This window comes from Eubalaena glacialis, chromosome 3 (assembly GCF_028564815.1).
Source record: "Eubalaena glacialis isolate mEubGla1 chromosome 3, mEubGla1.1.hap2.+ XY, whole genome shotgun sequence".
Taxonomy (NCBI): Eukaryota; Metazoa; Chordata; class Mammalia; order Artiodactyla; family Balaenidae; genus Eubalaena; species Eubalaena glacialis.
The window spans coordinates 59,166,513-59,192,471 of record NC_083718.1 but is presented as its reverse complement, the minus strand read 5'-3'; the positions used below and the strand labels follow the sequence as shown (position 1 = coordinate 59,192,471).

The following is a 25,959-nucleotide window of genomic DNA, read 5'->3' as shown; positions in this document are numbered from 1 at the left end:
TGCTCTAGTGGAAAAGAGAGGGAATGAGGGAGGGGTTCATCAAAATGGTGTTAAGAATGACAATTTTGATCTGTTTCATTCCTAGTTTCATGGCTCTGTAATAGTGAGCAAGTTATACTTACCTTCTCTAGGTACCCACTTTCTTCCTTTGGAAAATGATAATGATGGGTATCTACTTCATAGAGATTTAATATTTTTATTGAGACAAAAATGTAAAGCATATAGCATAATGCTTGGCACGTAGAATGTGCTCTAAGTGTTGGTTATCCATTTTCATCTCAAATTTCCTGATTCAATTCTGAAATAATGTGTAAAGTAATTCTAAGTCACTTTTAAGAAAATTGCTGACCCCATAAGAAATAGTTTTAAAATAGTGAATGTTTGTCTACAGTAAGTCAAAATAAATGGAAATATTTTTAATCTCCATTATATAAATGAACTTAATTACTTTCTTCTGACTTGGGTATGAGTAGCTCAAGCACTGTATGACAAAGTTCTTTGACTCTTTGACTCTTTTTCTATTAGGATAAAAAGTGAACTAAGCAGTCATTCTATTTATTTCTAATGTCTTCTCTTCTGAGGTCTTATTTGACCTTAAATATTCTAGCAAGTAGATTTTAGTAGAGAGGTGTTAGTTCCAATGCTTTGTTTGTACAGTTAAATACATCAGATTCAGCAATTTAGTGTGGGTGTGGCAGGGATTGGAGAGATTACAAAATAACTTCTATTAATCAAAATATAATATATTTTAAAGAGTAAAAATAGTAGCTCTATCACTTGAGTTCATGAAGACTTAGATGATTTTTAATAATTAATAGGTTTTTTCTGCCAATGAGCATTAGATTACTGCTGACTTTTTAGTGTCCTAGTACCTTGTGGTAGTTTCTCTACAGGGTTTAAAGGTGTATCTCAGGGTTTTTTTTTTTTCTGTCCTGCTCATAGGAAATAATCTTTACACATGCTATAAGGAAAATACCTCTAGAAATTCATACATGTCATTAATATGTTATAAGGATCGGTCAGTTCCATTGTGTTCTTTTGTCAATCATGATCGGAGCTTGCCGAGTAAGTCTATAAGCCTGCATGTGCCTGGCAACTGTTACCTAGTGACAGTTTCAGCTGCAGTAGCCATTGGCTGTGCTGTTGATTGGGGCAGGAGGACCGAGTCACCTTTCTGATGGTGAGTTCTTCTGCATCAGCTCAGGATGAGGAGGAGGAGCAGGGCTTCGGCTCAGGTGGAGGCAGTGATACTGAGAGATTGTGAAGAACACACCGACAGCATCTCGGTAACTGCATCACAGTAAATCGGACTTCTGAATCAAGCAGCCTAGCCTAGCAGCTGATAAGAGTGAATGTAGGTGAGAAGCATTGTTTTATTCCTGTAACAAGAACTATTTTGTGATAAGTGAAACTAGGAATGTGCAAGGAGGAATATCCTGTGGCTATTATTATAAAAGAAGAAGGACTTCCCTGAATGACTTGGTGGTGCACAAGAAAATAACTTTAAGAAGAATGCTTTCTGTTAAGCTCCTGCATTGTTCCTGAAGGAAATGTTTCTATTTCTAATGCATGTTCTTTCTTCAAAAGGTATGACAGCAAAGACTGACAAGAGACTCTCTGAAATGCCTGTACTTTAAAAAAGACTTTTGACAAATGTTAACCTCATATCAGAATGACCTTGGAAGCATTTTGGATGGATTCTATCCTGCCAGTCTTTCAGTATTTCAAACTCTAGGATTTAAACTCATCTTGATGCTTTAGAAGTATTTTAAAACAAGAACATCTTATAACCTATCTAATGGCCCCTGTATTAATTGAGCACTTGCTCAAAATAGAATACAGAACTAGAAGAGGCATTTTCTTAACATATGGCTGCTATATAACTGCAAATATAACAAACAAGGTAATTTTCCACTTTGAAAAGGTTTAGTTGAAGTAATGATTTAATGTGTTAATCATTTAATGAAAACAGAAAAGATATAGCAATATAGATTAGAAAGCCTACTAGAAATACCTAAGTAATAAATAATGGCAGCATTTCTAGTCAGAAGCTCAGAGCATATAGGAAAGTTTCTTTTGTCTAAATTTCATATATATTTACATATATTTGTGAGATATAGGTGTGGTTGCAAAGGTGAGAAATAACTTTGAGCTGTATATTTTATGATCATGCTCCATTATAAGGAAGGTGGTGTATCAGATAATGAAGGTTGTTTTCAGTTATTGATGCTGAAATTAATAACAAAAATGATTTTATTTTCCTTTTGAAAAGGAAGGAGTATAAATTACGATGCTGGTGGTAGCACCAGTAACTGTAATGGACTAAAACGCTTTTCATCTGAATGCTTAAAAAATGCATGCAGAATTAAAACTTCAGAGGTTTTTCATATTTTGTCAGTGTTGACCCATTGTGTATTATCTTCTCTACTGGAAGTATGCTTTTTTTCTCTTATGAGAGTTACAGGGCAATCTGGAGTCCATTACCGCTGTTCTGCTCCTTTGTGCCCCAGTAGAGATGAGTCTTTTAGAATTAATCTTGTTGGAGAAGGGGGTTCTTAGCTTTTGAGAGAAAAGAGAGAGAAATGGATCATAAAGTTGACCCACCAGCATCAAACCCTGAACTGAGCCAAAGACACTCTTTGCCACAATGAACTTTTTCTTAGCTTTCCAACCAAATCTGAGATCTTAATTATTTAAATTCTAAAATATGAATCCATTTCTCCTGACAGATGAAACAGGAAGCCTGAGCCTATTTAAGGTTTTTTTCTCACTCTTTCGAGTTGATCCCTAAGAAACTACCTTTCTGAGGAGAACAAACAGCCCACAAGAGCTTTTCTTCCTTTGGCAATTGCTTTTTTTTCTTTTACAGATTTAATTTTTCATAGTGCAAGGTATTATTAAAAAGTCCGTTTTCTCTAGAAGTGCCTTGTGTCTGCAAAAAGTTGTTTGAAAGCACCGGAGGAAGCTAATCGGTGACCTTTTTTTCACCTCCTTTCTAGCTTATCCCCCTTCCTCCCCCCTCCCAAAGCTGAGGTGTGTTACTGCTGCACTGAGGCTGATGAAGAGACTTGAGTACTCCCTGGGATGCTCAGCTGTGACAGAAGCGCTGCCACTGTCTACTGAAGCTGATTCTGAGACACTCATGGGCAGAGTTTAGCAGATGCTAGGCAGGGCACCTGCTTGCTGTAGCCAAAGCTGCAGGTTCTTTTAATTCCAAGCCATGAATGAATCCAGATGGACTGAATGGAGGATCCTGAACATGAGCAGTGGCATTTTGAATGTGTCCGAACGTCACTCTTGCCCACTTGGATTTGGCCACTACAGTGCGGTGGATGTCTGCATCTTCGAGACAGTTGTTATTGTCTTGCTGACATTTCTAATCATTGCTGGGAATTTAACGGTCATCTTTGTCTTTCACTGTGCTCCACTCTTACACCATTATACGACCAGCTATTTCATTCAGACAATGGCATATGCTGATCTTTTCGTTGGAGTTAGCTGCTTGGTTCCTACTCTCTCACTTCTCCACTACTCCACAGGTATCCACGAGTCACTGACTTGCCAGGTTTTTGGATATATCATCTCAGTTCTAAAAAGTGTTTCTATGGCATGTCTTGCTTGCATAAGTGTGGATCGCTATCTTGCAATTACCAAGCCTCTTTCCTACAATCAACTGGTCACCCCTTGTCGCCTGAGAATTTGCATTGTTTTAATCTGGATCTACTCTTGCCTAATTTTCTTGCCTTCCTTTTTTGGCTGGGGGAAACCTGGTTACCACGGTGACATTTTTGAATGGTGTGCCACCTCTTGGCTCACCAGTGCCTATTTTACTGGCTTTATTGTTTGTTTACTTTATGCTCCTGCTGCCTTTGTTGTCTGCTTCACTTACTTCCACATTTTCACAATTTGCCGGCAGCACACCAAAGAGATAAATGACCGGAGGGCCCGATTCCCTAGCCACGAAGTCGCTGCCTCTGGAGAGACTGGGCATAGCCCTGACCGTCGCTACGCCATGGTTTTGTTTCGGATAACCAGTGTGTTTTACGTGCTCTGGCTCCCGTATATCATATACTTTCTTCTAGAAAGCTCCCGGGTCTTGGACAATCCAACACTGTCCTTCCTAACAACCTGGCTTGCTATAAGTAATAGTTTTTGTAACTGTGTAATATACAGCCTCTCCAACAGTGTTTTCCGGCTAGGCCTCCGAAGACTGTCCGAGACAATGTGCACGTCTTGTATGTGTGTGAAGGATCAGGAAGCACGAGACCCCCAACCTAGGAAACGGGCTAATTCCTGCTCTATTTGAAGAAAACTACACAGTAAATCAAATGTAATCTGACAGTGGTTTGGGATTGTATTCTTGCTTCATCTGGAAATTTGCCACTAGAGAAATATTTACTTGAATAGTTGACTATGAGAGGAAGGGACTAAAGGTGTTTTTTTCATGGAAAAAAAAAATCCTGAAGAAAAGGATGTATAGAGGGTAATCTCGTGAGATAATTGTAGTGTGTGAGTATGAATGTGCAGTAATAGGCAAAATCAAGCACTGAGGATGGAAAAGTACCTCAGATCTTCCACAGGGCATGAGCAAAGCCCCTGGCGTCTGTCTCTCTCTCTGACTGGACTCTGTCCTCTGTCTCTGTCTCTCTCATTCTGTCTGTCTCTGTCTCTCTCACTCTGTGTTTGTGGAAATTATTTACATAAATTGCCCTTTACAGAAAAATGCTACATATTATATATGTGGTAAAGTATAATTTTTTGCATCAAAGTGTACTTGTTTAAACTCACTTATCTACAATCCCTAAACAGTCTCTCCATGGAGGATGCATAGTAAGCATTGTATTTTATTACCTGCCACACAACCATTTTGCTTGTGTTTTTATAATATCCGTAGCACAAAATTTCTGCTATGAACAAAAAGAAACAGTATTTTTGTTACTTCTGGGTAAAATTATGCTCCCTCCTCCTTCCTAACAGCCTATTTTTTTTCCTCCATTTTTCTTGATCTGCATCCTTTGGTACCTTAATCCAGAAGTGTCTTAGCTAATGAAAGAATCTGCTATATAAAAGTCATAATGTTGAATGATTTATTCCTTCCAAAAAAGCATTCTATAGGTTGTTTGAGATATTGTGTTAAGTATTTTTAATGGCTTTGGGAAACCTTTTTATTTGTTTTCTTTTGAATTAGTTCATGTGCCCAAAGTGGTGTCTTTTTGTTTTTTGCAGGGGCTATAGCTAAGCTTTGTTTTTCTTTAAGATAATTCACAAATAATTCTAATGCAGATGCAGAGTACTCACTCAGAAGTGAGGTATTGCTCTTAAAGCTACTTGTGTCCTTTTTTTTTTTAAAGAGTAAAATATTAACCTTTTTGTGTTAGATTTACAAAGCTTATTGTTGTGTCTGCTAATTATTTGTGTGATAATGCATTTGCACATACTATATTTTTTACTACAAAGAAAATGTAAATTACATTATGTGATCTGTGCCTAATGTCTTCTTAGCACACTATATAGATCAGTGTTGCTTAAGTCATCAACATTGGACAAAAATATACAAAAACTTCTTTTAAGAGAAAAATACTTTTGTGTAGTTGTTATTTAGATATTTCTATTAGACCAAGCTGCATTCTTAGTGATGCTGAGAATAAAATATACTTAATTATCAAATACAGGTAAGAACTGTCAGTATTTTCTTTTGTAATGATCTGTTTTCATATTCAGAGATTAAATTAACTTATTTTTTAGTGTGCTACATGGAATTGTGTAGTAAATTGTCAGGGGTTTAGATGTAGCAAAACGGCATTTGGGAAATTAGTAGTGAAGCAGGTGTAAGTGCTGAAACATCTAAATCTTACTTTTTTTACCATAAGTTTCCTGCCTGACAGATATTTTAAAATTTATATCAAACTACTGAGTATTTTTCTTCTCAGCATTTTTTATTTCTTTATTTTATGAAATGCATTTAGTGAAATGTGCCTATGACTCTTCAAATTGGAAGCCAACCATGTTTGCACACTGGTGGTTTGACTTCAGAGGTCTTTTAGTAAAAGCAATGTCATCATTTTATTGAGGTTGTTCTGAACCCATGTATATTTTTAAACATGTAAGGAAGGTTTAAAATAAAGAATAAAACAGTATTCTACATATTCAAAATCAGACTTTGCTTCAGTTTAATAAAACACTTAGAATAAGAGTTTACTGCTGGGGAATCAAAATTTGTTTCACATTTTTGTGGTTTGGGTTGTTTACATTAATTCTCATCCTGTTTGCCATTGACATCTTGGATAAGTTGAAATGTGCCGTTTAAGGAAAACAAACTTCAAGGAAACATAATGCTGCTGACTTTTCAGGTGGCGTAAATAGAACTTTCAACATTATATGTATTATTTAGGAATCAGATTTTGATCCTTTAGTTTGGTGTGTAAGTATAATTAGAAAAGACTCCATAGATCCTCTGTACGCAAAACCTGAGGCTGTGTTTATTGCATTTTCCTCTTCTGGCTTTTCCTCATGGTAGTTAATAACAATAATTATATGCCAGGCACTGTGTGAAGTTTTACATATATGAAAACATTTAATCCTCACTACAACCCGTGGAGATAGGTACTGTTTTTATCCCCATCCTAAAGATGGGGAAACCAAAGAAAAGTGATTTATCCAAGGTCAGTCACTCAATTAATCAGTGGTAGAGGTTCATTCACACTCAATTAACCATTATGCTATGCTGCCTTTCCCCCCCAAAGCCTCCAGACCTTTGTACCTCTGTCTATACCTGTTCCCTACAGAACTTGTTTGAGTTTTCTTTTTATTTCACTTAAATCTTTTGCTTCAGGTCTTTCCTTGTGATATCTTTTTCCTTGATCCTAAAAATCTCTTTTATTAAAGTAGCAATCTGGTAAGCCCACACTTACCAGTTTAGTCTTCAATCAAACTGAAACCCTGGGGCATGACATTCCCTTGACATTACTTTTGTTCATTTTTGTTAAGTTTTCATTGAATATCTTTTTCAAGTCTCTATAAATTTCTTATTGAAAAAAATGTTTTTTGAAGGAAAAGAGTGGAGAAGGAAATCTCTGTTTTAGGCTGAAAGGAGAGCCTCTAGAAGGCAAGTTCTCAGTTTAGATTCTTCATTTATTTTAATGTTTCATGTGCAACTCTAGGGCAAGCCACTTAACTTGCTTTTGACATATTTTAATATGTGTTTATATAATACTTATTTTGAAATTATTCTGTCTTTTAGATGAATATGTTTTAAGAATAGAAAGCATAACCATTATTCTTATTATATTGTATTCTATGGTAATTATCCAATTTGGTTATAAATGACAACCAAACAATAATGATGTAGTCTATTACTAAAGGTTCTATTATCTGTGGTGTTGTTTCTAAAGTTATATAGTGTTGGAAGGCTTTATACCTACTAGTTTGTGAAACCTGTACTGAAACCCTGGCCCTCATAAGCTGTTTAGCCCTAGGAAAAATACTGAATGTTCCACGTCTCCAGTTTTCTCATCAGGAAGATCCAGAGACTTGTACCTTCCTAGCAGGCTGGATTTGAGGACTAAATGAGATAAAGTAATCTCTGTGTTCAGCATGGCTCCTGACACATAGAAAGTATTTGGAATGTGGTAGCTCCTGTTTTATCATCTTTGTGGATGCCAGATTTATTGCCATCACAACTTAAAGATCACTAATTGCAATTTAAGAAAATTGTATTTTATAACAATTAGAGTTTTCTAAAACGGCATTTTTTCCCATATCTGTCTAAACTCAGATTTTGGCCTAAACTCAGATATTTTTAAATGTAGAAAACTTCCATAATCTCTGAAAGCTCATTTTCCAAGAATAGTTATTCATTAAGACATCATTTGAGATTAAAGACATCCAGCAAGCAGATGATGGGATGAGACAGGAATGATTCTGAGATTAACCTACCTCCTTACATTATTGTATTAAATATGCTTAAATATTTTTCTTTCATCAGGTTGGCAATAGAAGGAAAGCATTGTTCAGGAATATCTTGCCATTTGTCTTTGCATTTTAGTTTTCCTCATTTACTAAAATGGAATTTAAGGTATTTTGTCATGTACATGTTACCTCGAAGAAACAAAGATTGATAAATAGATTCGCTCTACATGTATCTTCTATAATGAAGATTAGAAATGATGTTGCTGCCTTAAATTAAATGACTTTCCTCTGTCTCTCCCTACCCTGGAAGCTAATCATTAGATGTGAAAAAGTTATAAATATGCGATAAACAGAGAAGATTAAGATGTGGGGAATTTGCTTGTATAACATGCTGAGCGTAGCATCGTTTGTGTCCAGGTAGGACCATCACAATGCACAGGAGATTATGTTACTGAGTTGATGCTCTATTCTGATGTATAGGTTCCAAAAGTTGCTCTTTTCCCTGAGTAAAACTTTAAGATTAGAAGGATATGTAGAAAGTTGCATAATCATCAACCAAATATATAGACACTGAGGAAAACAAAATGACTTGAAAAGAAAAAAATATAAATCCCCTTTTCAGTGTTTCTTATATATGAAAGTTTTATCCAGGGCTAGTTTTGCTCTATAATTTAAAATATTTTAACTTTATTTAATAGTGTAAATGATTGTCTTTTAAAATATTAGAAGTGATGTGATTAGGTTTATCTTCTTTATTAATATTCTGTTTAAAAGTTTTTTACAGTGAGCGTTTACTTATGTTATAATGGGAAAATTGTTTTGTTAAAAAGAAAGCTGACTGCTTAAAAAATATTTTGATGTTTCACAAAATTTTTGTTGATTCTACAAGTAACATTGTCCAATTTTGTCTCAATACTATATTCTTTTGAAGACAGTTTATGCAGTTTCTGACTTGTGTAATATTTGTTATTTCACATAAAATTTTTAGAGAAGTTTGATGCCCTTCTGCTTATGATATTAGATGTTCTTGACGTAATTTTGCTTCAGCACAATCAGTTTGAAGTGTTATTTGCTGAATCTGAAAGGGATCTCAATCACCTACCACTTTTCTACTGCACCATTTTTTTAATGCACCGTTGATGGCACCTTTTAGCATTTTTCACATCTTCAAATAACAGAAGGATGACCTTGCATTAGGGAAATAGGGTCCCGCTGGTGTGTTAACTGCATTTCACAGATAGGCAAGATTCTGCTTTCAGTCCCCCATCCCCAAAGATCATATCTATAACTTTTTAACGGTAACTTTTATTCTATTTTTATATATGATTCCCTATGAAGGTGAAGAAAATCAGAGTAATAAATTCAGCAGGAGTCTGTTATGTCTGATAGCAGAAAGGCATATGTGATATCAGTATCTTCACTATAGTAAACGGGACCACCAGATTAGTTTCGGAGATTGTAAATTTTTAAAATATGTTGGTGATAAATATCAAGAAACATAGTGCATAATGGTAGAACTTATTGAATGGAAATATTTGCTTAAATTCTAAAGCTTCCCCAAATGCTCCTTTATGCAAGAGAAATCACATTTATCTTTGACTTTAGAAATTTGACTCCAATTTTACTGTTTTCTACTTAAGCAAGTATAAATGATGTTGATGCTGGTAAAAAGTGCCCAGATATACTTTATAAATTCAAAGTGGTGGCATTATTTTAGGTGGAAGGCCCACACACAACAAATCAAGTACAAAGTTATATAGCCTGTTCTTTAAAATTCAAAATGTATCTTTGAATGCAGTGCAGACTGTAGCAAGAGATGACCAGTGCATTTGTCTGAGGTTATGCCTGACACAAGCAAGTGTTCATGTATATACTCTGTGTAAAATACAGTTTTAAAACATTTACTTATGTTTCTAATAGAGTTTGAAGTTTAAAATAGGTATTAGATTGTACATTTTATAATAATAAATAGCCTCTTCACAGTTATTCCATTTACTCTTCCAGGAGTTTTTAATTAAAAATAGTAAATTGGTAAAATTGATATTATAAATGATAGATTTTGCTAAGGTTAAAATATAATTTGTGAAGAAGCAGGTTAAAAAAATCCTGAAAATTCTTGTTTTAATATTTTAACAAGTTAAATTATATTTGGATTGTTCTTAAATTTATTATTTTGGCAAGGAAAAGATGGTTCAAAATTCTGTCTTTAGAATTGCTTTAAGTTACCAATTTCAAAATAAAGCATAGTTTCTTATTTGCAAGAAAACAACATCTGTATAATGTATATCTAGGTTTTTGTGAAATGTTCTTGCCATAAGTTAGATTTTAAAACGTAATAAAAATTACAAATAAATATGCATTTAACTTTTTGCTCTCTTCAAACAGAATTTGAGGAAAAACTTGACACCCCAAAGATTAGATTTATCACACTTCTGCTTCTATTTCCCCAACACAATTTTTTTAAATACTTATTACATGTCCAAGGTCTTAAAACTTTACTGGATTTTTAGGTGCATTTACTTGGAGATAAACCTGGAAAAGTACATTTTAAAGATTCATATTTAGAGTGTTTTATTATTAAATGGGTCTTGTAATGGCTTCTGTTATTTCAATCATCAGCTTCACTTACAGCCCTACTTTCTCAGTTTCTAAATGTGATTTAACACTTATCATTGAACAAACTATTAAAATTTATTAGAGGACTATACCTTGATAGACTTTTATAGATTTTGAAGTCCAGGACATCCTGTGGTAGCATTTATTTGTGGGACAAGATAAAGGTGTGTGCATGTGGGTATGTGTGTATTTGTTATAATGATTTTACCAATGTTACAAACTTAGAAAAAAATCCCTGCATGCTCAATTTGCAGTCATTGTAGAGTGTTTAATTACTTTGCCGTAGTTAAAGGTACACATTTTTTTTTTTAATAGAAAACTTATTAGGATTTGAAGTAACATTCTTTGGTGAGATTACCCATGATGTCTTAGTTTTGGAATGTTAATATGAGATATATTCAAATGATTCCGTGTGCAATGAGGAAAATGGAGACAAGTACCTGCCTCTCCTATTGAGTGTGTTAAGAAATTATTAGAAAACGCTGCACGTTAAAATTTGGAAAAGCTTAAAATGCTTTTGAACATGTAAAATGCCCTCGGCATTATGAATTAGATGTATTCTTTTTTTTTTTTTTTAATGTAGAAGTTTATTCCCTGCCCATTTCTTTAGCTTCAGATTTTTTTTTTCTGTCAAGCTTGTTGAATTATGGCACCCTTGTTTTTTTTTTTAAATTAATTAATTAATTATTTATTTATTTATGGCTGTGTTGGGTCTTCGCTTCTGTGTGAGGGCTTTCTCTAGTTGTGGCAAGTGGGGGCCACTCTTCATCGCGGTGCGCGGGCCTCTCACTATCGCGGCCTCTCTTGTTGCGGAGCACAGGCTCCAGACGCGCAGGCTCAGTAGTTGTGGCTCACGGGCCTAGTTGCTCCGCGGCATGTGGGATCCTCCCAGACCAGGGCTCGAACCCGTGTCCCCTGCACTGGCAGGCAGATTCTCAACCACTGCGCCACCAGGGAAGCCCTAGATGTATTCTAAAAGCTTCTGTGAGTATGCCCTATCTCATTTCACATATAGAAATCTGAGATAAGATTTTTAAGTGACCCTCACAAGATCACATAACCAGATAGAGATACTACTGACCACGTGTCTTGTGCAGCAGTAGTTTTGCCTGTGATAAAGTCCTTGAATAATGTATTTATGGATGGCTGGTGGTTGAGTGACCTGACCCTTCTTCCTTGAGTAGCAAATGAAGACTTAGTTGATACAGGAAAGTTCCATATAAAATTTTATCTTTTGATTTTTAAAGTGGGAACGATTACCTTAAGGTTGACTATATGTTGAAGGTGGGATTTTGAGGTCATGGAAATTTTTAATAAGATGTATTCTCAGCACTGCTAATTGTGTTGATATTTCTTAAAGCAATTTCTTATCCATAGAGGGTATTGAAAATTTATCTCTCCTTTTAAAAACATAACAGTTTGAAAACATCTGCTGAATTTATTGAGAGCTATATAAACTGAATTCAGCTGTATTAGTTATATATTTAAAAACTATAACCTTGATTAAGAATTGCCAAAAATACACTACTATATTCATATAACTACTTTTGAAAAGTAAACATGTCATAGCTGTGCACTTTGTGTTCTGAATGTTCTTTGTAATGGATTTGTGATGTTGTTGAAGTCATAATAGGATGGGTTTTTCTGAAGCATTATGATGGAAAAGGTTTTGAAATTTCTGGCCACAGTGCTTTATAAAGTCCTATATATGTTTGTGTATAGTCTAAAAAATAGTACTCAGGGAATCAGAGAGAACAGTCTGAATTAGTGATGTTTTACCTAAAACCCTATTAATATATAATTCAGTTTTCTTTCAATGAAATGTTTATAGAAAAATTAAAGGAACTCAAATTAGGCTAACACAGGATTGTCTTATAAATGTCCTTAGATGAAACCTTTCCTTAGTTTCGAAAGTACATGCATCAGTTGAATATAACTGCATTCTACTGAGTTATTTGAAGTTTGTTGCCTTAAACATTTAAGATTTTTGTGAGAATTTATGACTATTTAATTTACGGTACTCATTAAAAGGGTTTGCAAGATGAATCATTGCAAAATTCAAATTATTGCAGTCTGAATTAACCAGATATGTTTGCATTCCATATCAACAAATTAGGGCAATAAATATTTATTGATTGTGTTTTATGTGACATGAATTGTGGTTCTACAGATACTCCTGGATGCTTTTAAGTCCAAAGAATAATTCATTGAATTGTGAGAAGCAAGCAAGGGGGCAGATTATCTAATTTCTAGGATTTGAGGGAGAGGTTTTAGGAACAATGCAATAGATTGAAGAATTAGCGGGATTGATTTATTTTAAAAGATGAATTGACCTAAATATTTAGCCATGTGTTTAGATGCTTTAGTCTCAGAGGATACCTTGGGATACTTGAGAAGTTATTAAAATGAAAGGAAAGGAAATGTTCACTGTTTAACATAGTATTGTTGAGAGAAATACACAATAACTTTGGGATGCAGTATATTAAAAATAAAATATTCTTTTATATGGATTAAATCTAATTGGAGTAAAATCGTTAGGTATAAGCTTTGAGATTAGGACAAGAATATTAACATGGGTAGAAGTAGCTTCAGGGACTGTACATGGGGGACGACACATTGTACCAACTCAGATGATACTCAGGTATCATCCTAGACCACTACTACTAGTTTTTCCCTAATATTTGTCATCTGATTATCGATGAATCTTACTTTATGAAGGCTTTTTTAGTGACAGGCAGGTTTTAATTTGTCTGCTACTAAGCTAATCATATGATGTATACCTGATATTTTTTGATTAATAGAATCATTTATGCATTTGTTCCTTAAGTATTTATCAGGTTTTTCCTGTGTAAAAACTATACAGGGACTATACTAAATTCTATGCAAGACAGTGAGATTTATAAGTAAAACAGATTTTCAGTTCTCTAAGAGCATGTAGACTAATCGGGGATAGATGGACCACATATAGGTAACTATAGTATAAGATAGGAGTTGACAAAGTCTACTGCTTACTATTGTAAATAAACTTTTATAGAAACATAGTTGCACCCATTCATTTATAAATCAACCTCTGGCTGACTTCATATTTCATACTGCAATGGCACAGTTAAGTAGTTGTGACAGAGATTTTATGTCCTACAAAACCTAAAATATTTACTATTTGGCCCTTTCAGAAAAACATTTACTGACCCCTGATATAAGACATTATATATACCTTGTACATGGTACTCACAGTAATAGAATATTGTGCTTTTATCATTGCTAAGGATCTCATAAGGAGGAGTGATTGTTAATTTCAACCTGATTCACCCAAGTATAAGGAAAATTTCCAGCATATGGGTAAAACCATAGATATTGAGTCCTCCTCTATGATTCCGAGGTTTGTCAACTGATTACCTCACTCTAAATGAAACAAAGAACTATTCTTTCTAATTAATTAATTCTTACCTTTTACAGTTAATCTACGTACTTATTATATTTACACCTTTTCCTATTTGGCTAAAATTCTTTGCATATGAAACTTACTTCCTAGTCTCTTTATTCAACTGCTAATGTATATAGTCATACATTATTTTACCTTTAAATATGGAGTCAATAATACTTAATATTGAATGTAGTTTTCAAATATCAAAAGCATTTGTTAAACTTTCCTTCAATAAGTGATAACCTTATAGTCTGAACAAATTGATTCACTTATAAATAAGCAGGCCTGTTTTGTAGTGCTCTAATAGGCAGTGAAACAGAAGATCTAGCTATGTAAGAGCCACACTTGTATGCAACTCTAAAATGTATATGATTTAAGAGAGTTTATAGGGATTCCCTGGCAATCCAGTGGTTAGGACTTGGCGCTTTCACTGCCCTGGCCGGGGTTCAATCCCTGGTTGGGGAACTAAGATCCCACAAGTGCTGTGTGGCCAAAACATAAAAAAAATTTTAAAAAGAGAGTTTATAATTCTGCATTTATATATAACATTATTAGTAGGCTCTTGGTAATATATGTTAGAAAATTAATGGATATAGTTGCACTCATGGCTAAGAGTGCCTACATCAAAAAGAATTTTATGGTTTTTGACATTGTCAGATGTCAAAAGGTGTTTTAAACTAACCTGTCAGAGCGTTTTGGTTTTCCTCAAGTTTAGTCAAATGGGTGAGAAAATGAATAAATGATCTTGAAACTTTTATTGAAGACACACTTCATTTGGTTCATTAGAATAAAAGCAAACAGTTATATATGCTTTCCATGCACTAGGTACTTTTCCATATCAGAGGTAGGAGAGCCATCATTTGAACCCATATAGTCTGGCTGAACACCATAATAATTTATTTATTGTATATTTTTCTCTAAATGAACGAAAGGAAAATTTCATGTAAAGCTGGATGTTAAAAAATAGTAAATTGTCAGGTTTCCATTAGTTGATTTTAAATGAAAGATCTCGAAGGATTATTAGGATTATTGTTGCCTTTTTTGGAACAGTCAGTAGACCGGAAGACTTTAAGGGAAGACCTCAAGGATTTCTTATAGAGATAATTTGAGTGTTAAGATATTGTCTCTGCTTCTTTATATATCCACCAACTTGCCCTTCCATAATTAGCACTTTTTAATTTCACACAACTCTATAAAAGGACAAGTTATAGCTAACTGCTGAAAACGTATCTCAAAATCCTGCCTTTTCTAATTCTCATCCCTTCTACATAGCTAATTTCCATTTTTTCATCCTCAATCAAGATTCATTTTAGTTGTTTTTATTTTTAATTTTTAAAGACATATTACTCCTTAAGGAAATACAGGGAATATTTAAAGGGATAAAAAAGAGACTAAATCACCCATAATTCCATTACCCATATATACTTAGATATAGCAGCTCTTCATTTTTTTTTTCCCCTTCCATTTTTCCACCGTGGACCAGGACTTCTTCTATGTAAAGGATTTTTTAATGTAGTTATTTATATCTTAAGGACTTTTCTATTTTATTGAATACTTTTTATGAACATCTTTATAAATAAAACTTTGTCCCTATTTAGTATTATTTTCTTAGAATTTTTAAGAAAGAGAAATACTGAGTCAAACTTATGAAAATATTTTAAGATTATTTATACATGTTGCCAAATTACTTTCCAAAAGAAGTGAGCTGGTTTATCTTCATACCAGTAACTATCAACCTACCTTGCTTCACCACAAACTTGCCAGCAGCAATTCTAATTAACAAGTAAATTAAGGGAATTGATTTTCACTTTATCCTCTCTGAGCCCCTACAGAGGTTGCTTTGTTTAATATGGTTTTTGTGGTATTTTTCTTCCTTGCACTAAAAAAACCAAAAACCAGACAAACAAACAAACCTAAAACTGAGATGGGCCTGCTGAGCCTCATTTAAACCAGTGTACTCAAATTCTTTATTTCAAAGAGGGAGGAGATATGGGGGTGTACGTATATGTATGGCTGATTCACTTTGTTATCAAGCAGAAACTAACACACCATTGTAAAGCAATTATACTCTAATAAAGATGTTAAAAAAATATAAAAAAATAAAAGAGACTAAAGAAACATAAAAAAAAAAAAGCCTTTGAGCTCAGGTCATCTTCTCACTTTTATTAGCTCACCATTTACTCTGTGTTGCTGCCTTGTTAAGACCAGGTGTTATTTTAAGAATGTTGAGTTCTGACAATGCTGTTGTCCCGTTATCGGTACTGTCTTCAGCATTTCCTATTCATTGCATGTGGTGTGTGCCACACAGCTGCCTATATTGGAGTTTGAGAAGGACCTAGAACATTTTCCCCCTTGTATTCTTCTGCCTCTGTGAGGGAGGATCTTTTCCTAAGCAGAGACTTTTGAGGCCTGTGTCTTTGGGGTGTATGTGGACATCAAGACTTCAGCTGTTAAGGGCTGAGAACCCCAGGCCTGGTTTTGATACTTGGGATTTTTCTAACCCACAGAACCATGGGTATAGTTCCCACAGTGGTGACTGGAGCTGTGGTAAGCCAGTGAGTGGCTTTACCACTTTGGAGCTGGCACACCTGCTGTGGATGTCTACGGAGCAGGGGATGCTTGTAAGTCTGCACCTTTTCTCCCTGTTCTGTCTTTTACATTGCCCTGGTTCCTCAGAGTACTTTGTATATAGGCTACTCAGTTCTTTGTTGAGCTGAGTATAAAGTGCTCTCTATTATAGTTAAGTCATTTATTTGTTGAGTTGAATTCAATTTAATTGTTTGGCTTAACTGCATTTTGAGGTCTTTCTCCTTTTCTCCCCCACTCAGTTGAGCATTGGTTGGACTGAAAATTACATCAAAATCCTTTCCCCCTGCCTTTCTAGTAGAGTATATATGAGGGAGCAATGGCAAAGAGTACATTAGAAGAGGTGAAAGATTATTTAATATAGGTATCATTTAATATAGCTACCTACTCTAATTGAATTCTTCTGTCCAAAATCCACATTCAGTGGACTTGGTAGGCTTTGAATACGTGTTTTAAAGGTAGGTGAATGCACTTTGGGGTAACTTTGGATTCAGAATAATTTTTATATTCAGTTGAAATGAATGTCTTTCTGATTTCTTCTCACTGTGATTATATAGAAAAAATTAGCATTTCTATTTTACCCAAGAACTTTCTGTATACATTAGTAGAATCATTGTTCCTATCTCTAGTCTTCTCTTAGTCTTGAGCCATTCCTTGTAAAATACGGTTTTGGAGCTCATCACCAACTTTTTCATGAATTTGCTCTAATATATTCTTCTTTAAATAGATGAATATAATGTTCTGTATGCGATATGACCAGTAACAGAGGATAATGGAGTTATTATTTCCCCTTGGTTTACATACCATACTGCTTTTTTCAGCACAGAAGTAAATTAGATATCTTTGATAGTTATATTTTACCATTTAACATACTGAGTTTATTTTCAAAAAACCCCTAGGTCTTTTTCATACCTACTTAATTACATGTTCCTTCTCCCTACATGCACAGTAGTTCATGTTTTTTTTTTTTAATTATTTGCTTTATTTATTTATTTTTTTAAAAATTTTTATTTATTTATTTATTTATGGCTGTGTTGGGTCTTTGTTTCTGTGCGAGGGCTTTCTCTAGTTGTGGCGAGCGGGGGCCACTCTTCATTGCGGTGCGCGGGCCTCTCACTACCGCGGCCTCTCTTGTTGTGGAGCACAGGCTCCAGACGCGCAGGCTCAGCAATTGTGGCTCACAGGCCTAGTCCCTCCGCGGCATGTGGGATCTTCCCAGACCAGGGCTCGAACCCGTGTCCCCTGCATTGGCAGGCAGATTCTCAACCACTGCACCACCAGGGAAGCCCAGTTCATGTTTTTTTAAACACAATTTTAGACTATCTTTATCTCTCTTAAATTTCATCATGTTAGACTTGGCTCAGTTGTTCCAGCCTTTTTGAAACGTCATCGTATCTTCTAATATATTCATTAAACTTTTGCCATCTGCATATGTGATAAACATCTTTAATGTGTAAATCCAGGTAATTGATGTTGTCTCAAACTATCTTTGTCATTGGTCCCCAAGCCCATCCTCAGATTTGGTGTTTTGTTGGAAGGACTCAAGATTTAGTGTATTGTTGTACTCATGGTTAAGATTTATTACAGCAAAAGGATATAAAGCAAAATTAGCAAAGGGAATCAGGCAGAAGCTTTTAAGAGCCCTCTTCCAATGGAGTCACAGAGTATACACTTAATTCCTCCAGCTACTTGTGACAACACGTGCAAAGTGTTGTGTACCAGTGAATCTCATTAGAGACTCAGTGTTCAAGGATTTTACTTGGGGCTGGTCATATAGGCATCCTTTACCCAGCACCTACCAGAATCCCAGGCTCCCAGAAGGACAACAGATATTTCACATAAACCATATTGTTTGCCCAAACAGTCCAGGCATAATGAATCATCCTTGTCGTTTAGGGGAAGCTTTATATGATTGTAGGGAAATGTTTATCAGCCAAGTTTCCAGAAGCTAGCCAAGGGCCAGCCTTACAAGGAGGCTGTTCTAAGGACAGGCAGTCTCAGGCCTGCTGTATTAACTCTTTTCTATACATTATGTTATGTTGACATTTACTATGTGTGTGTGTGTGTGTGTGTGTGTGTGTGTGTATATATATGTATATAGTGTAAATGTTTTAGGATATTGGTGGGATACAATTTCCTATAGTATTCACCAAGGGGAGTCATTCAGTTCTTTTTATGTTTGTAGAAATAACTGAATGTAGGCCTTTTGATTAGATTAGACCTGTTATTTTTACAGCAGTAGACCTTTTACTTCAAATACACCTTACCTTACCACTTATATTGATTTCTTCTAAACAGTTTTAGTGATATAATATTTTGATAAGAATGTTGAACATTTGCCTCTCCTTTTTCTTCCTGACTACTAATTGCAAAATACTTAATTTTGTAGTTTCCAGACTTCCAAGTGGCTAAATTACAAAGATGCTATACAACTTTTAAAACCTACTTTTCCTGTAATTTTTATTATTCTTTTAACCTTGTTTATGATTGGATAAGGTTGAGAAGAGAATTAACAATAACAACAGCAACAAATCACAATTTGGATAAAAAGCGACAACTAGATCTTCATAATGTAAATTTCTCAATTTGTATTAAAAGCAACAACTAGATCTTCATAATGTAAATTTCATTAATTATATTGTCTTAAGTTGATGCAGAAAGTTACTGTTTATTTTAGAACACTGGGGCATTTATGGAAATGCAGAAACCTTTTTTCACTGTTTAAGAAGTTCTTAATTTGATATAATACAGATAGATATTTTGGACTTGTTAGAAGAGAATATGTTATTTTCTAAGCTTATATATATTGAATTATAAATTTTTAAAAGGCCAAGAAAAAAGTGTTTAAGTCCTTCTGCTTATTTATTTAGCAAATCAAAATATAATTTAATATATGATTATGTGATAGCATTTACTGTAAGAAAATTTACCATTTGTATTCCATAACTACATTTAAAATATGGAAAGATTTTAATGCAGATATCTTTACTGTTTGGAACATATTTTGCAGGAAGATTTTTAAGAATGCATTTTAGTGGAGATTTTAAGAAGATGAATGATAATAACCTTTGGAGTTATTATTTAAGTGGACTTCTGCCCGAGGACAAATGAATGATTAGATGGCATTTAAAAATGATTCTTACAGAGCTATAATTTTGATGCTCTCCTTGTCCTTCATTTATTGTTCCCTTTGAATATTTCCGCAGAAAGCTCATCCATTCTCAGGGACTGAAGTACCATTCTTTTAGCAAGTATTTTTAAATGGAGCTCTTTAAATCTGGCCTTGTACCTACTTTCCAGTCACGTATATTTTGCCTTTTTACTCTGGATTTCTCCTAAAATTTGAAACCCAAACAATTACAAAGGGAATTCATTATTGCCAACTCTTATTCCTTAAACTGACCATCCCCTTTTGTTTTGTTTTGTTTTCTTATTGATTTCATTGGGACCTTCCTAGTATCTTCCTAGATCTCCACATTATAGCTCTGTGTATTTAATAAATGCTCATTGAATAAAAGACTATCAGGACTTTTTCTTCTCCCTCATTCTCCATTTCATTCAGAATCCAATTTGTACTGATTTTTTCTTTACTGTCTTTTAAGATACCGTCTCTGAGTAACCCCACTTAGATCAATTTCTTCTAGTCTTCATGTATGGTTTTATTATATTCTTAATGTAAATACTTTAAATCATAGGAGATTTAGTTTACCTGATAACTTATGGACACACCTAGGAATCCTTTTGTGACCTTTTGTAAGGTGACCTTTTTTTTTTTTTTTAACATCTTTATTGGAGTATAATCGCTTTACAATGGTGTGTTAGTTTCTGCTTTATAACAAAGTGAATCAGTTATACATATACATATGTTCCCATATCTCTTCCCTCTTGCATCTACCTCTCTCCCACCCTCCCTATCCCACCCCTCTAGGTGGTCACAAAGCACCGAGCTGATCTCCCTGTGCTATGTGGCTGCTTCCCACTAGCCATCTATTTTATGTTTGGTAGTGTATATATGTCCATGCCACTCTCTCACTTTGTCACAGCTTACCCTTCCCCCTCCCCATATCCTCAAGTCCATTCTCTAGTAGGTCTGTGTCTTTATTCCCGTCTTGCCCCTAGGTTCTTCATGACCATTTTTTTTTCTCCTTAGATTCCATATATATGTATTAGCATACTGTATTTGTTTTTCTCTTTCTGACTTACTTCACTCTGTATGGCAGACTCTAGGTCCATCCACCTCACTACAAATAACTCAATTTCATTTCTTTTTATGGCTGAGTAATATTCTATTGTATATATGTGCCACATCTTCTTTATCCATTCATCTGTTGATGGAGACTTAGGTTGCTTCCATGTCCTGGCTATTGTAAATAGAGCTGCAGTGAACATTGTGGTACATGACTCTTTTTGAATTATGGTTTTCTCAGGGTATATGCCCAGTAGTGGGATTGCTGGGTCGTATGGTAGTTCTATTTTTAGTTTTCTAAGGAACCTCCATACTGTTCTCCATAGTGGCTGTATCAATTTACATTCCCACCAACAGTGCAAGAGGGTTCCCTTTTCTCCACACCCTCTCCAGCATTTACTGTTTGTAGATTTTTTGATGATGGCCATTCTGACTGGTGTGAGATGATATCTCATTGTAGTTTTGATTTGCATTTCTCTAATGATTAATGATGTTGAACATCCTTTTAGTACATTGTATTTTAAAAGTTTCTTTTGTATTTCTAAATCTAAAGGTTACACAAACCTGATATATATGAATAAGGATAAATGAATAGAAATTTTAGAATTCTTCTTTTGTGTGTGAGAGATACCATGGTGCTCCAGTTCATCCAATGACCTAATGATAAAATTCTGCAAGAGAGTTTTACACACACACAAAAAAAGTACTGGTAGGCTGATTTTACACTAGATAATTCTGCTTTTTAAAAATTTTTTGTGTGGTACATCTAAGCTTCTAATAGTAGTTTATTTCATCTTTCTGTCAACCATATTTATTAAAAATTACTTTAAAATATTGAAATAAAATGGGCATTATCCTTATTCTCTGATATCCCAATTTTAGCATCTTTTCCCCCCAGCTTTATTGAGATATAATTGACAAATAAAATTTTATATATTTAAAATGTGCTTTATTTTTTTTATAAGACTTCATCCTGATCATTGTTCAATGATGGATTCACATTCTACATTGTTTTTATAATCTTGCAGTGTTATAGGATAATATATAATAGTTACTAGCTACTTTGAGTGTAAACAAATATGATTGATGAGATAAAATTAAGCAGGATCCATATGATGGAATAGACAGATATTGTGGTATAAATATCACACAGTGAATTTCAAATAGTGGTTAGTTCCTTAGGCTAGCATTGGACATTATTACCTTAAAGAATCTAAAGAAAAAATTCTAAAAACCCGGAGGAGAAAGAATAGACATTGACATATATATATGCAAAATCATTCCAGTTTCCTCTTTCTAGAACCTTCCATTCCATGGGGACAGGGACTTTGTCACATTCATCACTGTATTCCTGTCACCCAAAGCAGCACCCTGTATGGGGTAGGTGTTCAGTAAGTATTTGTAGACACACTGAATATCTTGGATTTATAGGTGAGCGCTATACAAAAATGAGAATATTTTTGCTTTTGATTAGATTACACTGCTAATTATTTTGGAGCTATGCTTGAATATGTCTAAGAATCTATGATTCTTTCCCCTGAATTTCTAGATGCTACTAGCAGAGTGTTTTACACCAAGTCTAAGAACAGAGCATACTTATTTGAGGTAACTATACCAAACACATGCTTGTGTGTGTTTATGCTCATGTCTTTTTATCTGATATTAGAAAAAGACAGTTGTGACTGTAAACAGCATCTCATAAATTGCTGAATGTCAGGTAAGTGCTGCTTTGATTTATTGTCCTAGGTAGTAGGCTCAAATATTTGTGTGTATATATAATTTTACAGAGATACATTGGTGATAAAGGGTTTTATTTTGGTTACCAAATATCAGAAGGTTTCATGTTGTTGCCTATATATTTCTAGCAAAGATATCTTTACTACTTTCTAATAAATAAGGTCTTTTCTGATGTGAATTAATCACTAATATAGCATTTCCCAGAAGTGTAGACTATGAACAGTTTACATCAGATTTGCTGGTAGTGCTTATTAGAACTGAGGATTCCCTGAAACCACCTTAGACCCACTACATCAGAATATTTGGGATGTGGGTCTCTGGAACCTGAATTTTTAAAAAAAATTTTATTGGAGTATGCTGATTTACAATGTTGTGTTCGTTTCAGGTGTACAGCATAGTGATTCAGTTATACATATACATATATTCATTCTTTGTCAGATTCTTTTCCCATTTAGGTTATTACAGAATATTGAGTAGAGTTCCCTGTGCTATACAGTAGGTCCTTGTTGGTTATCTGTTTTATATATAGTAGTGTGTGTATGTTCAGCCAAGCTCCTAATTCCCCCCCTTCCACACACACACATTTCCCCTTTGGTAACCATAAGTTTGTTTTCTACATCTGTGAGTCTATTTCTGTTTTGTAAATAAGTTCATTTGTACCATTTTTTTAGATTTCACATCTGAGTGATGTCATATGATATTTGTTTTTCTCTGTCTGACTTCCTTCACTCAGTATGACAATCTCTAGGTCCATCCATGTTACTGCAAGTGGCATTATTTCGTTCTTCTTTTATGGCTGAGTAATATTCCATTGTATATATATGTACTACATCTTCTTTATCCATTCCTCTGTTGATGGACATTTAGGTTACTTCCATGTCCTGGCTATTGTAAATAGTGCTTCAATGAACATTGGGGTGCATGTATCTTTTCGAATTATGGTTTTCTCTGGGTATATGCCCAGGAGTGGGATTGCTGGATCATATGGTAGCTCTGTTTTTAGTTTTTTAAGATATTTGTCTTTCTCTGTCTGACTTACTTCACTTAGTATGATAATCTCTAGGTCCATCCATGTTGTTGCAACTGGCAATATTTTTGATGCCTGAGTAATATTCCATCGTATATTACTCCTACTCCTAGCAATGCCCAGGAGTGGGATTACTTTATCATATCATAGTTCTGTTTTTAGTTTTTTAAGGAACCTCCATACTGTTCTCCATAGTGGCTGCACCAATTTACATTCCCACCAACAGTGTAGGAGGGTTCCCTTTTCTCCACACCCTCCCCAGCATTTATTGTTTGTAGACTTTTTGATGATGGCCATTCTGACTGCTGTGAGGTGATACTTCATTGTATTGATAGTTTTGATTTGAATTTCTCTAATAGTTAGCAATGTTGAGCATCTTTTCATGTGCTTTTTTTGGAACCTGAATTTGTGACTAAGTATTTCTCTTTGCACTCCGAAGATTGAGAGTCGCTGTATTAAATTTTGCTAAAAGTGTCTGCCCTGGGGAGAGGCTGGATCTTGGGGCTCTGCAGAAGGAATCCCTTACCATAAGTGCTCTGTCCCACTTAAGTCCCAAACTAATCAGTTTTAAGACACTAATTGTGTCAATGTGAGTTGGAACCAAACATGCACTATTTTCTAAATCTATTGGACTGGAACAAAACAGGTACATCATAATTGCTCACTAGACCAATACTGAAAGGAAACAAAATTTCACTCAGTTCCAGTTCCCGACAGCATCCTGGGAAGTGGCTCAGCTGCCTTCACTGGGGATTGTCACTTCCAAACAGACCTTACTTACCTTTTGAAGCCTAAGAGAGCCAAATACTATAGAACTAAGTTGCCTAGAGAAGAAAAAAAGCTCTATTTATTCCAGACCTACAAGAGCAGAGCTCTGTCTGGTACACAGAACTTCAACCCAAGCATGCCTTGTGTGTTTGATCATTTCTTGACTCTAGTTGTATGATAAAGTTCTCTCTACAGCCATGACCCACCTTCATGCTCTTACCAGTTGCACAGGACCACTACTGCATTTGGCAGGTACCTACCAAAATGTCCTGGCTCAGCATCACCCCATCTCACAGAATAGGTACCATTTCTTGTATTCATACACCTTTTTCTCGCCTATCATCAACTACATCCATGTTGTAATGCGTGGCCCTCCTTGAATTCAGGGACGTTCTAGAACACAGTGTTTAGGGAACAGAGCATACCAATTATCATAGATTAAACCAATGACTTCATTGGCATTGTGCCCTAGCCAAGTTAACTAGCCTCAGAAGTTGGATTTTCCCTTTATATTTGTCATATTTTCCTAGTCAAGAGTTAAGAGGGCTGACACTATGTATTAAGCTTTTATGTATCCACCGAAGTAACTAATTAGCACAGTGGCTTACATGTAGCAGAAATGTAGAAAAAAAAATCTTGATGTATTGATACTGATTGTTTCAGTACAAGGGCATTTTAGCCACTTTGCATGGATTTCTTTGAGAAAGATTCACTAGGATTTAAAAAATTTATTCCTGTTCTATGTAGTTTTTTGTGTTTAAATTCAGTTATACTTAGCACTTAGCTGTCATTTTGCTGAGGCTCCTTTTTGATTGAATATGATTATTTTACTGACAGTATATTAGTTGTCTTGAAGAATTAATATTCCTTTCTAGTTCAATTAAAAAAGTTTATTGTAAGACTATGACGTGACTTAGACTGGAGATACAAAATTGATATTAAGACAATGTTCACCTTCTCTAACAGGGAAGGAAGGTAAAATATTCAGCTTGCTTTCAAATACCCAGTATACCTATTAGGGAGTAATTTATTTAGGAAGATGATAAGTTCTTCATATATTAGAAATTTTGCTAAGTTAGAAAATATCTTAGAAAAGTAGGTATTTATTAGAATTTAATACTAGGCAATTAATATTCTTGAAAAAATTTGAACGTATCCAAATCAGAACTAAATACTGATACAGACTACTCTAATTTATTGACCTCCAAAGTAAATCCCATTCTGATGTTAGATGTTGACTCTGTGGTCGCCAGATTAAGTACTTGTTCTGTATACCATAGATGTTGGAGATCCCTCCTTGGTGACTACAGTGTCCTAGGAAGCTTAATCTGGCTGCAGAATGCAGAATTTATTACAGAAGGCAGAGAGACCAGATAGAATGTTATAGACTGAGTGTTTATCTTACACACACACACACACACACACACACACACACACACACACACAGGCCCCAAATTCATGTGTTGAAACTCTAACACCCAGTGTGACTATATTTAGAAATAGGCCTGTGAGAAAGTGGTAAAGGTTAAATGAGGTCATAAGGGTGGGACCCTAATATGATAGGGCTGGCTCCCTTATAAGAAGAGGAAGAGATACCAGAGTGCTCTCTGTCTGCTGTGTAAGGACACACTAAGAAGGTAACTGTCTTCAAGTCAGGAAGAGAGCTCTCTCCAGGAAGTAAATTGGTCAGCACCTTGATCTTGGACT

At 34.8% G+C, this 25,959-nt stretch overlaps 2 protein-coding genes across 4 annotated transcripts in view; both read left to right on the top strand.

Annotated features, from left to right (window-relative positions):
• The window catches only part of RABGAP1L (RAB GTPase activating protein 1 like), a 655,755-nt gene that overhangs the window by 220,513 nt on the left and 409,283 nt on the right, over positions 1-25,959 (top strand). The gene's annotated exons all lie outside the window — the stretch shown is intronic.
• On the top strand, positions 3,221-4,306 carry GPR52 (G protein-coupled receptor 52). Its single transcript, XM_061185685.1, has one exon. It carries the CDS (start codon positions 3,221-3,223, stop codon positions 4,304-4,306), a length of 1,086 nt encoding a protein of 361 aa, XP_061041668.1.

What these genes read in the sequence shown, in the direction of transcription:
- GPR52 (XM_061185685.1), top strand. Translation starts at nt 3,221, where the DNA reads ATGAATGAATCCAGATGGACTGAATGGAGGATCCTGAACATGAGCAGT.